General features: G+C 43.5%; 1 protein-coding gene across 3 annotated transcripts in view; it reads right to left on the bottom strand.

Annotated features, from left to right (window-relative positions):
- The window catches only part of FRMD4B (FERM domain containing 4B), a 310,626-nt gene that overhangs the window by 167,888 nt on the left and 129,016 nt on the right, over positions 1–13,722 (bottom strand). The window contains exon 1 of one of the 3 annotated variants that reach the window (XM_046666009.1): positions 1,852–2,162. The exons of 1 other annotated variant lie outside the window; for it this stretch is intronic. In XM_046666009.1, the coding sequence (XP_046521965.1) occupies positions 1,852–2,013 (162 nt within the window). In that variant the 5' untranslated portion in view covers positions 2,014–2,162. Of the gene's footprint in view, positions 1–1,851; positions 2,163–13,722 lie in introns of those variants that run through there. One more of the 3 variants, XM_046666018.1, reaches the window with a different exon arrangement.

Genomic DNA, 13,722 nt, shown 5'->3' with positions numbered 1-13,722 from the left:
TCTGTGGTTCTCCCAAGTTTCGAAATGTTTTTAAAAATCTTATTTCTCTAAAGACACAGGAAACTTCAAACTCAGAGATCATTTTCTCCTTCTAACTCAATACTCATAAAACGGCCAACATTATTTTGATATTCTTTCCTATCATAATGAGAGGGAATTGACTCAGTCACCATCTGTTTCACAGAAAAGAAAACCTATAGTTTAGTAGATTAATCCTTCAAGTTGCTGTTTCTGCTTAAAAATAATTATTGATCATCCTTATAAAGAACCCATCGGGTCTCAGGTTCCTGGAAACTTCATTTTTGAGTTGGTCACTAACAGTCGAAGAGATAAGTCACAGTCCCCTGAATCCTTAGGGACAGAGGTATGGAAGCTTGCTGGTTGGCTACAATACTTGTGTTCTCCTTTTGAAAGTTTCTCAACACTAAAAAGCAAAAAAGAAGCTATATCCAGGTGCTTCTCCTACAGACCAAAGTGCACAATGATTTCCCAGAAGAGAAAAAGGGTGGGAGGAAGACATACCTCTGGCTCCAAAACCCCAAATGATCTGTGTCATGTGGCCAGATGGGAGACATCCACAGCTCCAGAATACTCTCAAACCCCCACCTGCTGCCCTGGTTCTCAACCTGGCTTTTGGATTCCATCAAAATGCAAGACATCGCAGACATGTTATCCAGAGCCGGCATCATGAAAGCACGAAGCGAAATGTTCCTCCCATTTTCACCAGGATGACAGGAGGTCAAAGATAACAAGGGGACACTGATTCTTTAGATGCTCACAGTTTAACCTCAGGTGCTGGTCTTTTAATTTTGCTTGATTGATGGAAGACAAGGGCTTGTCAAAATCAGGTGCTTGACCACATATGGGGCATAATACAATGAGATATAAATTATGGCCATATTGGGAGTGGGGTCAGGGTAGGGGGAATCCAGGAACTGCAACAAAGCTATTTGCATCACAGGAAAGAAAATGCTATATTCTTATAGTAAACACCAAGTATAATCTTCCTAAACGCAATGTAGGTTTTTTTTAATCTCAAAGATATTAACAAACAAAGCACAGGACTTTTAAATTCACAAATGACTGTTAAAAAAAAAAATCCAGGCAAGCTGCAGTCCCACAGATGATAAATGGTCTCCTAGTTGAACAAAGTTGCTGCATTTTTTGCCTGCAGGATGGGACCTAGCAGAGAAATAAAGAGGCTGTGTTGTGTGACAGGGAGTAAATCCAAACGTAAGCATTCTAACGCTCAGCCAGGCCACCCCTCCCTTCCCCAGCCCATCATCCTCCTGCAAAGTGTTCACAATTTGCTGTCCTTCCTTCCAAAAGCCAGTAGACACAGAATCAGCTTTTCCTGGCTCTGCCTTGCAAGTTGGGGCTGCCTGATGGAAAACTGAAATAAAATCAAAGTGAAGAATGCATTAAGGCCCCTCTGCCTGTAAACTGGTGTGAAATCGTTGCTCCTGAAATGCCCACCTCCACACCAATGAAATAAAAAAGAAGGAATCATTTGAACATCAAAGTGGCTTCCGGCAGACCGTCTGCTGCAAAGCTACAGCTTTCTTAGCTCAGTGCCAGCCAGCACACCATCCCTCTATAACAGATCTCTGCAAATGCGGGGACTAACTTGCAAATGCCCTCTTAAGCCCGATGGGGAAAATTCACAAGCTCTGTCAGGCAACAGTTACCCATAGCTGCTGAGCATTTGACCCAAGAGTCGAGCAGCCCGCTAGGAGTTTAAAAAGAGAGAGGTGGAGGGAGAGAGAGAATAAAATCATACAGGTGGAACTGGCTTCCCCCGAGCGCCCGGCATCCTGCAAGGGCCCTCGGGCGCCGCGCGCCCTGGCTCACCTGGTACACGTCCCGCAGCCCGCACCACGTCCGCAGCACCTGGTGGCAAGCCCGCAGCCTCTCCGTGTACCATCTCCGCAGCGTGGACACGGTCAAGTTCCACACGAAGCGGCTGCCGCTGAACAGCAGGTCTTCCACTCCACACATGAACACCGAAGCCATGCCTCCTCCTTCCCTCGGAACCCGGGGGTGCCCGGTTCCCGCAGCTGCAGCCGGCGAGCGCGCCCACAGCTGCCCGACCGCCTGGGCTCTCGACGCCGGCTTCTGCTGGCGGCCGGGGGTCAAGCCTTCCACCAAACTCGTCTTTCACCGGGCGTCCTGGCCAGGCTCCGGCGGCATGCCCCCGGATTGGGCGCCCGCCAGCCAACGGCTGCGGCTGGCACACACAGAGCCCAGTGTCCACCCCGCCCGCTAGCTGGCAGCGCCGAGCAGGCTGCGCTAAGCTCCGCCAGGCTAGCCCTCGGCGCTCCCGGGGCACGGGAAGCCCTGGCCGGCGAGGACTCCCCCTGGCGCTCCCCGAGCGCGCTGGGCAGGGGGTGGTGCGGAGCAACTCTTTGCAGGCAAAGAAGAGAGCTGCATTTCAGCGCCCTCGGCTTGCACGCCCTGCACACACCGCATACACACATAAACACACGCGCGCGCACACCCCTTCCCCGCCCCCGCCCGAGTCTCCTAATCTGCTTTGGGGAACACCGTACTCTACACTACAGGGTATTTCCTTGGCATCTTGCTCTGTCCACACTGATAAATACCTCTGGGCAGCCACAGATGCAGGAGGAAAAAAAAATGCTCCATAGCATCCCTTTGGACCCCACTCCTGGGGGAACAGCCTTGAATGTTTCCTTGGTTGTGCTGTGAGCCAGGAGATGAAGATAGCAGTCCCAAAGCAACAGTGTGTGTGTGGCTCCAGAACCTGCCTTTGCTCCTAACTTGAGGGTCTGGGAGAAAATGACAACCTGCCTGCTGTTGCCAGCCAGAGGCAGGTTCCCTCATCCCTTGCACTGTGCTAATTCCACAGCAGTCAGTTCAGGAGAAAAACAGAGAGGATTCTTGGGCTCTAGCAAATGGCTTCCAGTTACTGTCTGCGGGGAAATAGAAGCTCACAAGAGAATCCTTGGTTCGGTTCTGGAAAATTCAGCCTCTGGACATGTCTACCAGCAGCTACCAGCACAAACCTGCACAGGTAGTTCATTCTCCAATCAAAACTGAAGGAAACTCTTCCACCACTTGCAAAGTCACCAGATAATTAACGTTTTGTGTTTTTTCAAACTTCTCCCCCAGGAATTGATACTGCCTAAGGCATTTGGAAAAAGGAGCCGAGGAGTCCCACATACTAGCAGTCTCTATGTTCCTTTAGAATCGGTGTAGATTGCAGCCCCATCTCATCCTATAACATTTCTCACAGCAAAAGCACTCAGCAAATCTCAGGATGTTGTTTTTCCCTGAATCCATCTGTAGGACAATTGTCTGTATTTGATTGGTGGTTTCACACCTGGGCTGTTATCTTTGCTATTAAGTGGCAGAAGGGTAGGCCTTTCCCCTGAACTGGCTCAGAAGGCTTTGGAACAGATTATCAACAAGGAAATCAGCTTTATTTCAGGTTTCAAATGTGCCTTTGGAATCTTAATACAGGTGAAACTCAATCAGTCAAAAGAACACAAAAATCTGTTCTCAAAGTGCCTGTTGTTTTCAAAGTGACCATAATCAGGAAACTTTTAGATGATGTCTCTTTGACTACTTTTCACTTCTTTTTATTACTAACAAAATTGCCCGAGGGTTTGTTAATTCAGTTAATAGGACACAAGACCTGATCCAAGATTTGCAAACCTTTCTTCACAGTAAATCTCCTCCATGTGTTCATTAGTATTAGCAGTCTGAAGATATTCTCTGAGATGATGGTCACAGTGTTTATACAAAATCAGAATATATTGGGTCTTACTGAATCAAAAGAAAATGAACTAAGTATAGTTTGAAAAAGAAATGTCATCATTCTAATGGAAAACTACTGAACTTCAAAAATGGCCTATTAGTATGAGTAAATGGTGGTGGTACATTTATTTTTTAACGATGCAGTGCGACTGTGTTCTCGGAAATGTCAGGCAGCCAAGGGAATACCAGAATAAAATCTACAACAGGTCAATTATCTCCGTCTCATGACACCATCCTCTCAGAAGAGATGCTCTAGAAATACCATGGCTGTTACCTATCTGTGCATAGGTCCAAAGTCAGTGGTCAATTCCAACTTCAGGCATTTTCATTCAAGGTTTCCAAAGTCGATTCTTACACTATTTTCTAGAAAAGGAAATGTGGGATAATGGGGGTTCTCAAAGTGTGGGCCCTGAACCAGCAGCATCACATCACCTGGGAACTTGTCAGAGATGCGAGTTCTTGGGCCGGCTCCAGAATCAGAAACGACGGGGTGAGGTCAGTGATCTGACGGGGTGAGGTCAGTGATCTGACTTCTCACGTGGCCTCTAGGCATCCTGACTCCAGGTGAAGTTGGAGCACTCCTGTTGTAGGGTGTGGGAGTTGGGACCTACGTCTCCTAAGAGACACACACTTGACTCAAACCCCTGCTCCTTAAGACCTGTGGCCCCTTGTACAAGCTCCTTAAACCCGCAAAGCCTAAAGTCCTCTTCTAAAAAATGGGGATAATATCAGAATCCACTGCATAGGGTTTTGGGGAAGGTTGAGTAAAATATTCCATATAAAGAATTTAGTGTAGAGGCTGGCAAAGAGTAAGGACCCAAAGAAAAACTACCACCACCACCCAAATCAGGATTTGTTTCAATTTTTTTGTAGTCAGATAAAACAGTGTAAGTAAAATGTGTTTTTTAAAAATTTCAACTATTTATCTATATCTGCTTTCCTATCTTTTTCCATGTGTTGGAGGTTAAAGTTGGCGGTGGCTTGTTTTCAGGGAGCAGTTCTGCCACTCTCACAAAAGCACAAGTTCCCAAAAAGCTTTTCAAAGCTCTACCTTCCCCACCATGGCCAGCCTTTCCTGGGGACTCAGAGAAGTGTACGCTCAAAGCTGGATGCCAGACAGGAAAAGACATCTTGTTCCTACCAATACAAACACTGATGCTGCTTCTTATCCGAACAGCTTTCTCTCCTGCAGGAGAAGTTCGAAGTGCTAGGACAGTGGGATTTGAGAGGGAAGGAAGTGCAAGTTCCTCCACACCAGGGACTGACAGTGGGAGGCAACTGAACCCAGATGAGTGGCAGTGGAGAAAAGAGAGACCCATGAGTGGCATCCTTAAAATGGACTAGCCACAGGGGACAAACCAGATCCCAGACACACACCCTTGAAGCTGGTCTAAAATTTCCTATGGAAAGGGAGCTAAATCAAGCTAGCTTCAAAATTATCTTGCTGCTTCTTTTTTTTAATGTAAGAAGAGGGTTTTCTTTCCTCTCCGGCATGAAAGTTCTCTGCAACACACTGTAATTTCCTGCAGCTCTCTCTGGAGGCTTAAAAAGATGCTTCAGGTGACAGCATTACTCATAGACCTGGGAGTTCTGCTACAGACGTAAAAGAGAAATTGTCATTATCCCTGGGGCTCCTGTAGGTTCTCCTTTGAGCAAGCAGCAGGAAGAAGAGCACAGTGCTGAGAAAACAGCACAAAATGCCAACCCCTGTCTCTAGAAAGAGGCAGCCAGTTGGGAACACAGCAGCTTCCAGTGGTCCCCTCTGCTCATTAAAAAGACAGAGTCCAGGGGCTGGCCTGGTGGTGCAGCGGTTAAGTTTGTGCACTCTGCTTCAGCAGCCCGGGGTTTGCTACTTCAGATCCCAGTGTGGACCTAGCACCATTTATCAAGCCATACTGTGGCAGGCATCCGACAGAGGATGATGGGCACAGATGTTAGCTCAGGGGCAAACTTCCTCAGCAACAAGAGGAGGACTGGGGGCAGATGTTAACTCAGGGCCAATCTTCCTCAAAAAAAAAAAAAAAGAAAAGGAGAAAAAAGACGGAGTCCACCTAACACCTATGGGCATTTTTAAACTGTACTCTCTACACACCTGAAAAACCAGTGTGGCTAAATTCTGACAGCACATGAACATCTGACATAGGGCTCGAGCGGGATGAAAACAAGGTCTAGTTCAAGGGCTCTCAATCAGGCACAATTCTGCACCTCCCTTCCAAGACATCTGGCAATGTCTGGAGACATTTTTGGTTGTCACAACTGGATGGTGCTACTGGCACCTAGTGGGTAGAGGCCCGGGATGCTGCTCAACATCCTGCAGTGCACAGGTCAGCACCCACAACAAGGAGCTCGCTTGCCCCAAATGTCAGTGGTGCGGAGCCTGAGGAACCCTGGTCTAGTCAAACACTATACTCTGCTCTTCCTCTCACGTGACTTTTGTTGTGGGGAAACATTCTCCCCTCTTGATACTTTTCTCCCCAAAAGGCAGATTGGGGAAGAAATGCAACAATCACTCTGTCATGGTTTTCCCGCATTCACAAAGAGCTGTAATGAACTGAAAGCCTTTTGAGAAAGAACTGGAATGCCATTTCCTATTATTTCCATTTACCTTTTTGTTTTTTTTTTGATATTTATCCTAAAACCGAGGCATAGTAATTTTCATCATAAGCTATTTATATTTTGACACTTTAATTTTTGGTTTTATCATTTCATTTAAATTAGAGGCTCTTTAGTAGGGACAAAGCCTTTTTTGGGCACATTAAAAAAAATTCTCCCCAAGTGACCCCAAGGTGGAATGCCGATGCCTCCGGTGGGCCATGCACTGCTGCAAGTCTCTCGTTGCACACAGGACAAGAGGTCTCCCCTTTCGGTCTAATTCTCTCGGTTAAACTGTAAGCTTTGTGAGGAGTGCCTGTGGGTGAGGTGGAGGTGGGGTAGCTGGATGGTCCCTCCTCGTGCAGAAGTACCCCATGCTTTGGAAAATGTTAGGTGACCTTGGGCTCTGCCCACTACATGCCAGTAGTGTCTCTAATCATTATGACAGCAACAACAAACAGCACCTCCACACACTTCTGAATGCCCCTCGGTGGGGTGGTAGCTACCCCCCTTCAGAAACTGGTGGAAGTAGGGAAAGGGTCTTATTCATGTTTGTTTCCCTAGTGGCTGGCACAGGGCAGGCAATCAATAAACGTTTACTGAACTGACAAATGAATGACTATTTGTCTCAACAGTGAATACAGAAAGAAGTTCATCCATTCCCAAAATACATACTCTTGTTCATTAAAAAATTATGTATTGAGTTTGCACGATGTGTCAGGCAGGGAACGAAGTGTGCAGAATGCACTGTGACAAAACAGAGATGATCTCTGTCTAAGTGGGTCTTAGAGGGGGAAGGCAGACCTTTGAACAAGTAACATAAAGGAGCAGGCACTGCCACTTGTTACGTAACAGAGACATGTAATGTCGGATGTGGGGGCAGGGCTGGGGATGCCTCCCTCAGGACAAGACAGTGCAGCGAGACCTGAAGGGGAGGGATGGGGGGACACGACACAGAGCTGTAAGAACTGCATGGCAAGAGGGATCCCGTATTTGTGGAACTTGAAGGAAAAGGGCAAGAGGGGATGCTTGAGAGGTAGGGGGCCAGGGGAGCCCAGCTGGGAGGCAGCCGCAGAGTTCTAGGGGTGAGAAGAAAGGGCCTGAGGTAGGGTTGTAGGAATGTCTACAGAGGATGAAGGAGTCAACACAGTTCTCCACCCTCTGGGACCACTGGGCCTTAACACACAGAATGGGGTGAGTTTGGCGGGCCCTTTAAAGCAAGCATCTCTTGCGGCCTCTGAGAGGGCTGAGCAGCTGTGCAGAGGCAGGCTCCTCACTCAGGGGGCCGGCATGCCCCTCCCCTCTGTTACATCCGCCCTAGGGAGGAGGCAAGAGGGCTTGGGGAGAGACAAGTTCTGCTTCAATCCCTCTAGCGCCAGAGGCTAGGTGGTCATGCTCCTCCCTCCTCCCCTACTTTCTCTCCTCTTTCTCTTTGGCTGAGCGAGCGAGGAGCCTCCTTCAGTCTTGGCCTCAAGCAGGAGGAGCTGGAGGGGAGCAGGCAGAAGCAGTGGAATCCTGCAGGGGAGGGGACCAGCCATTATCACCCGGAGCCTGGCTGACTAGCAGGTTGGTTAAGTTGTACAGCTGCCTTCAAGACCTTGAACATCATAAAGGGCTAAAAACACTACACACTAAATAATATCCAGCCCTGAGGCATCTCTCCAGCTTCCATTGTTTGGCAAACTCATCCTACTCCTAGGAGAAAATAAAAAAAAGAAAGAAAACAAAACAAAAGCTTCCATCATCCTCAAAAATCTCTGTTATTTTATTAAATCAAATTCTGCTTGCTCAAAGGAAAAAGGAGGGCTGCTCTCTTTATCGTGTGAAGTATAAAAAAAGGAGCAACACATTAGACTCTCCACTGGATCCATTTTTACTAGTTTATCCACTGAACAGATATTGGAAAGTCTTGCCGGTCTAGTTTTACAAGTCATCTGTGTAGATGTGAAAGCACTTGAACGGGATGACGGCTCCAAGGAAGCCCATGTAGATCAGAGGGAAAGGGCTGACCTTCTTCCTGAAAGAAGAAATAGTATCAATCTTGTGATTTACCTCCCACCCCGAAAATTTGTCACCTTTTATTTACACTTAATTTATATGCACACCAACCAAGACAAGAATAAAATAGTAATAAATTGGTCTATATAACACCCATTTTTCCTAAATAAATAACGGCAGCTCCACATGTAGCGTCAGTTGATTCTCAGAATATTCTCCCAAGACCAAATGGAGCAAGGCATTGCTGGCCCCAATTCACGGGTAAAGAAACTGAGGCGTAGAAAAGCAAGGTGATTTGCTGAAGATCAGTGGAAAAAGCATTTACCAGCGTCTGAAATGGTGTAGCTGCTAATTTTTCAGTCCTTCTACTTTAATTAAAAGACAAAACGACAATTTCTTTTGTATTTATTTATTTATCATTTGCTTTGGCCTCATACAAAAATTGATAGGGTATGGATGGCTCTAGGACTTATTTGTTCCTCCAGGAACCGAATGTGACAAAATGCCTACCCTTTGGGTTTACCCAATTTAAATAAGAATAAAACAACCATGAGAAAAAAAAAGAAAATCTATGACGAAAAGTCACTAAATATTTTGGGGGAAGATAAGAGAGTAGTTATTTGAAACCCAATGAGCCTTCCCTCCTGTATAATAAGTGGTAGAAGAAAGAAAAAAGATACATGAAAAATCTTGCCTCTCCAAAGATCAATCATACTATCCATGTGCAGATAATTGTAGTAAAATGAAAAACAGAAATCGGCCAGGATCAGTGGCTTGCAAAGTAGTAAAAACTTTGAAGGCCAGGTATGTTCTAGTCATCAAACAAATATGGGCAATAGGTTATAAAAACAGATCATTTTCCCATTATTACTAAAAAATACAGACTGATTTGGTAGGATTATTGCTAGGAATTTCAACTATTTGGCCCTTAGCAGCAAGTGCAAAATAAAAGCAAAGTCTAGTATCCAAAAAACAGGGACATAAAAGTATTTCTTGTGTCTTGCTACCCTAAAATTAACTTAAAGTTGACAGTAGCGACATGTTGTTCTCAACTACAAAATGGACAGTCTACAAGAAGATAAAGAAGCCAAAAGCAGCATGCTACCGGCCTCAAGGCCTATGGCTATTTTATAAAGTTGAGAAAGCAGTTGTGTATTCTTCAGACCAAGAGTTCAGAGAGCACCAGGCAGTATTTGAGAGGAATGAAGCAAAGAACTACTGTACACGATCTGGTCTTGAGTCATTAACAGAGGAAGAAAACAGGGGTTTCACTTCTGAAGGAGCTGGCACTAAAGAAATTTAAGGCAGACCTCCTCACCCTAAAAAGTTTTCATTATTATCTCAATCTGGTGGGCTTAAAGATAATTTTGGTTTATTTTTTGCATGTTTATGTATTTTGGCACATAGTATTGGTTGTCTATCCATCAGCCATTTACCCCTTTTTCAGAGACTCTGATTTTGTGGGTGGCCATTTTTCATGCCCCTGGGATGAACTATGATTGGTATAAGGGAAGGCATGACACCCCATTCCGGCAATAAGATATAAAATGAAGCTTTCTAAACAGTTCTGGAAAAGATTTCCCTCTTTGAAGAGCTGGAACAGCCTAAGAATTTTGTCAGCACATCCCTTGCTTCTTGCTTAGGAAACTGTTGTATGGAGACACCATGCACTGAGGTACAGCAGCCATTTTGTGACGAAGAGGACATGTATTGAGAGCAAAGATAGTAGAGAAGAGGATGGTAAAAGCCTGGGTCCTTAATGAATTGTTTAGATGTCAAACCAACTCGGGAGCAGCCTACTTTCAGATGACTTGTAAGAAGATGTAAATAATAAATGGTCTTACATAATTTAAGCTGCTTTTAGATGGATGTTTTGTTACTTTCAATAGATCACATTTCAAACTTACTACAAAGCTACAGTAATCAAGACAATGTGGTACTGGCATAAGGATAGACATTTAGATCAATGGAATAAAATAAAGAGTCCAGAAATAAGCCCCATGTTTATGGTCAACTGATTTTTACTTTTTTAAAGAATTTATTTATTTATTTGTGAGGAAGATCATCCCTGAGCTAACATCTGTGCTAACCTTCCTCTATTTTGTATGAGGGATGCCACCATAGCACGGCTTGATGAGCGGTATGTAGATCTGTGCCTGGAATCTGAATCCATGAACCCTGGGCCACCAAAGCAGAGCACGCAAACTTAACCACTACACTACCAGGCCAGCCCCTGTGGTCAACTGATTTTTGATATGAGCACCCACACTATTCAATGGCAAAGCATAGTCTTTTCAGCAAATGGTTCTGGGACAACTGGATAGTCACATGCAAAAGAATGAACTTGAACCCCTACCTCACACCATTTACAAAAATTAATTCAATATAGATCAAAGAACTAAAAGTAAGAGCTAAATTACAAAATTCTTAGAAGAAAACATAATTGTATATCTTTTTGACATTGGATTAGGCAGGGGTTTCTTAGATATGCCATGAAAAGAATAAATAACAATAGAAAAAATAGATGAATTGGACTTCATCAAAATTAAAAACTTTCATGTTCTAAAGTTAGACATCACGAAAGTGAAAAAACAAGCCACTGGCTGGGAGAAAATGTTTGTAAATCTTATATCTGATAAGGAACTGATATCCAGAATGTACAAAGAGCTACAAATCAACCATAAAAAGACAAATAATCCAACTTAAAAATGGGCAAAGGATTTGAATAGCCATTTCGTTAAAGCAGACATATGAATGCTTAGTAAGCACATGAAAAGATGTTCAACATAATTAATCTTAAGGGAAACGCAAATCAAAAACACAATGATACACGAGTTCATACCCTCTAGAATGGCTACAGTCGAAAAGATGGACAATAGCAAGAGTAAGCAAGAATGTGGAGAAATTGCAACCCTCACACATTGCTGGTGTGGAGGTAAAATAGTGGAGCCACTGTGGAAGACTGGTGATTTCTCAAAAGGTTAAACATAGAATTACAATATAGCTCAACAATACCATTCCTAGGTCTATACCCAAAAGAAGAGAAAAAAATGTGTTACAAAAATCTTTTTACATGAATGTTGTACACGAATGTTCAAAGCAACACTGTTCATAATAATCAAATGGTGTAAACAACCCACATGTCTATCAGCTGATGAATAGACGAAAAAAAAAACTGGTATATCCATATAATGTAATATTATTTAGCAATAAAATGGAATGAGGTATATACCCAAGAGAATTGAAAATATATGTTCACACAAAAAGTTGGGCCTGAATGTTCATAGCAGCATTATTCATAAGAGACAAAAAATGGAAACAATTCAAATGTCACTTGATGAGTGGATACACAACATGTGGTATAGCTATAAATTGGAATATTATTCAGCCATAAAAAAGAATGAAGAACTGACATGTGCTACAACATGGATGAATCTCAAAAATACTATGCTAAGTGAAAGAAGCCAGTTGTAGAAGACCACATATTTTATGATTCCATTTATATAAAATGTCCAGATTAGGCAAATCTATAGAGACAGAAAGTAGATTAGTGATTGCCTAGGGCTGAGGGATTTTGGAGGGAGGCTAGGGACAAGTGGGGATTGACTGCTAATGGGTATAGGGTTTCTTTTTAAGACAATGAAAATGTTCTAAAGTTAGATTATAGTGATGGCTGCACAGCCTGTAAATATACTGAAAGCCATTGAATTGTACACTGTAAACAGGTGAGCTTTATGGTATGTGAACTATATCTCGTCAAAGCCATTACCGAAAAACAAGATAAAAAAAATAGAACATAACTCTTTACCTATATTTACTAAATATTCTACAATGAGCATGCAGTACTTATATCTTCAGAAAAACGAGTTCAAATTTCTCGACTGGAAAAAAATGCCTATTATACAAAACAAAGTAAAAATAAAAGCAGGAAAAAAGTCCTAAACATTAACTCCATTGTGAAACTGAGTGAATGCACATAGAAAAAAAAGCTAGAGGAAAATATATCAAAGTGTTGATAATAGTGATTTCTGAGTTGGGATCACTGGATGATTTTTATTTCTTTTTGGAGGGGCTTTCTTTTCTTGGTTTTCTATATCAGCACACATTACTCTTTAATTTCTAATTTTGAAATGCACAGGCAATCATACATAAGGCGATTCAGTGAACGAAATGCAGGCCTCTCTTCTCATCCGTGTTCCCTAGCTCCTCATTTCCAGAGCTGCTATGTAACATTGTTCAAGTTGTTTACTGCACAATGGCATCTGGCTAGGGCAGTAAGTGGAGGTTATAATCTAGCCGGGGCTCTGCTGGATAAGCCATAACTCATGGCTCTGAGGAGAGTGTTTTCCATCTAAACCACAGGAAAATGCTATGTAAGTGGCAGCCCTGCTCTTCTCCTCTCCACAAAGGCTACACCACGCCTTGTTTCTTGTAGACCCCTCCACAGACAGTCTATGTTAGCCAAACATATACTATATGTACGAAAAAGTTATTTAAAAAGAATAAAGAAATAGTAGAAAAAGGCCATGCAATATAATCAGAACTCAAGTACTTCTAGAGAATTCATTCAAGGTAGCATGGTAAATTGGATTTAAAGGAAGAAAAACATATTTGGAAGGAGTCTTAAGGGAAGAATCCTAAGTGCAAAGATCTTTGAGTTGTTTTCCACCTTAGCAGTCCCCAATTCACATACATTGTTTAAGCAGCAAAGGAAATTGGTTGCACCCATTGCCAAGGGGGTAGATATTTGGTACTTCATTCACCACGCCCCACCACAGATCAAAAGAGTGTGGTGGTGTGTGGGGTCCAGCTTCCACTGCAAAAAGTGTTAGGATTTGAATCTGCTGAGAAACCCGAGAATGAGTGTCCCCACGTGAAGCCTGGCACAGCCATTTCCCTCCCTCTAGTGACCTTGACCACAAGGAGAACTGCTCGCACAGAAATCCTAGGGCACTCTATTAATTTGTACTCTAACAACTCTATATTCCTTCAGCCGGGTTGAAGTTTCTACTTGTTAAGGGAAAATGATGGTTAAAGCAGTAAATAATTCAAATGATGAGATCTGACTACAAGGACTGCTCTGTCTCTCTGAATAACCTTTTAAGCTAATTGTCTATGTTTCTGTTTCCTTTGCCTCATTACAGAAGGCCATACTGGTCTTCTTTTGGGGTCCAACTCTTTGGCCTCAGGCTCTTCATATTTGCTCTTCCTTTGGTCCTGAACTCTCTTCTCCACCCCAGAATTTCATCCAGGGAATTCCCAATTCACTATCTTTCAAGCCTTAGCTTGAATGTTGATCCCCTGAAGCAGGTGAGCACCCCATCGCAGCAGCTTGATCTTTCCTTCTCATAA

Source organism: Equus quagga, chromosome 1 (assembly GCF_021613505.1).
Source record: "Equus quagga isolate Etosha38 chromosome 1, UCLA_HA_Equagga_1.0, whole genome shotgun sequence".
In the NCBI taxonomy this organism is placed as follows: domain Eukaryota; kingdom Metazoa; phylum Chordata; class Mammalia; order Perissodactyla; family Equidae; genus Equus; species Equus quagga.
Note: the sequence above shows the minus strand (reverse complement) of the source record. Positions and strands in the feature narration are given on the sequence as shown.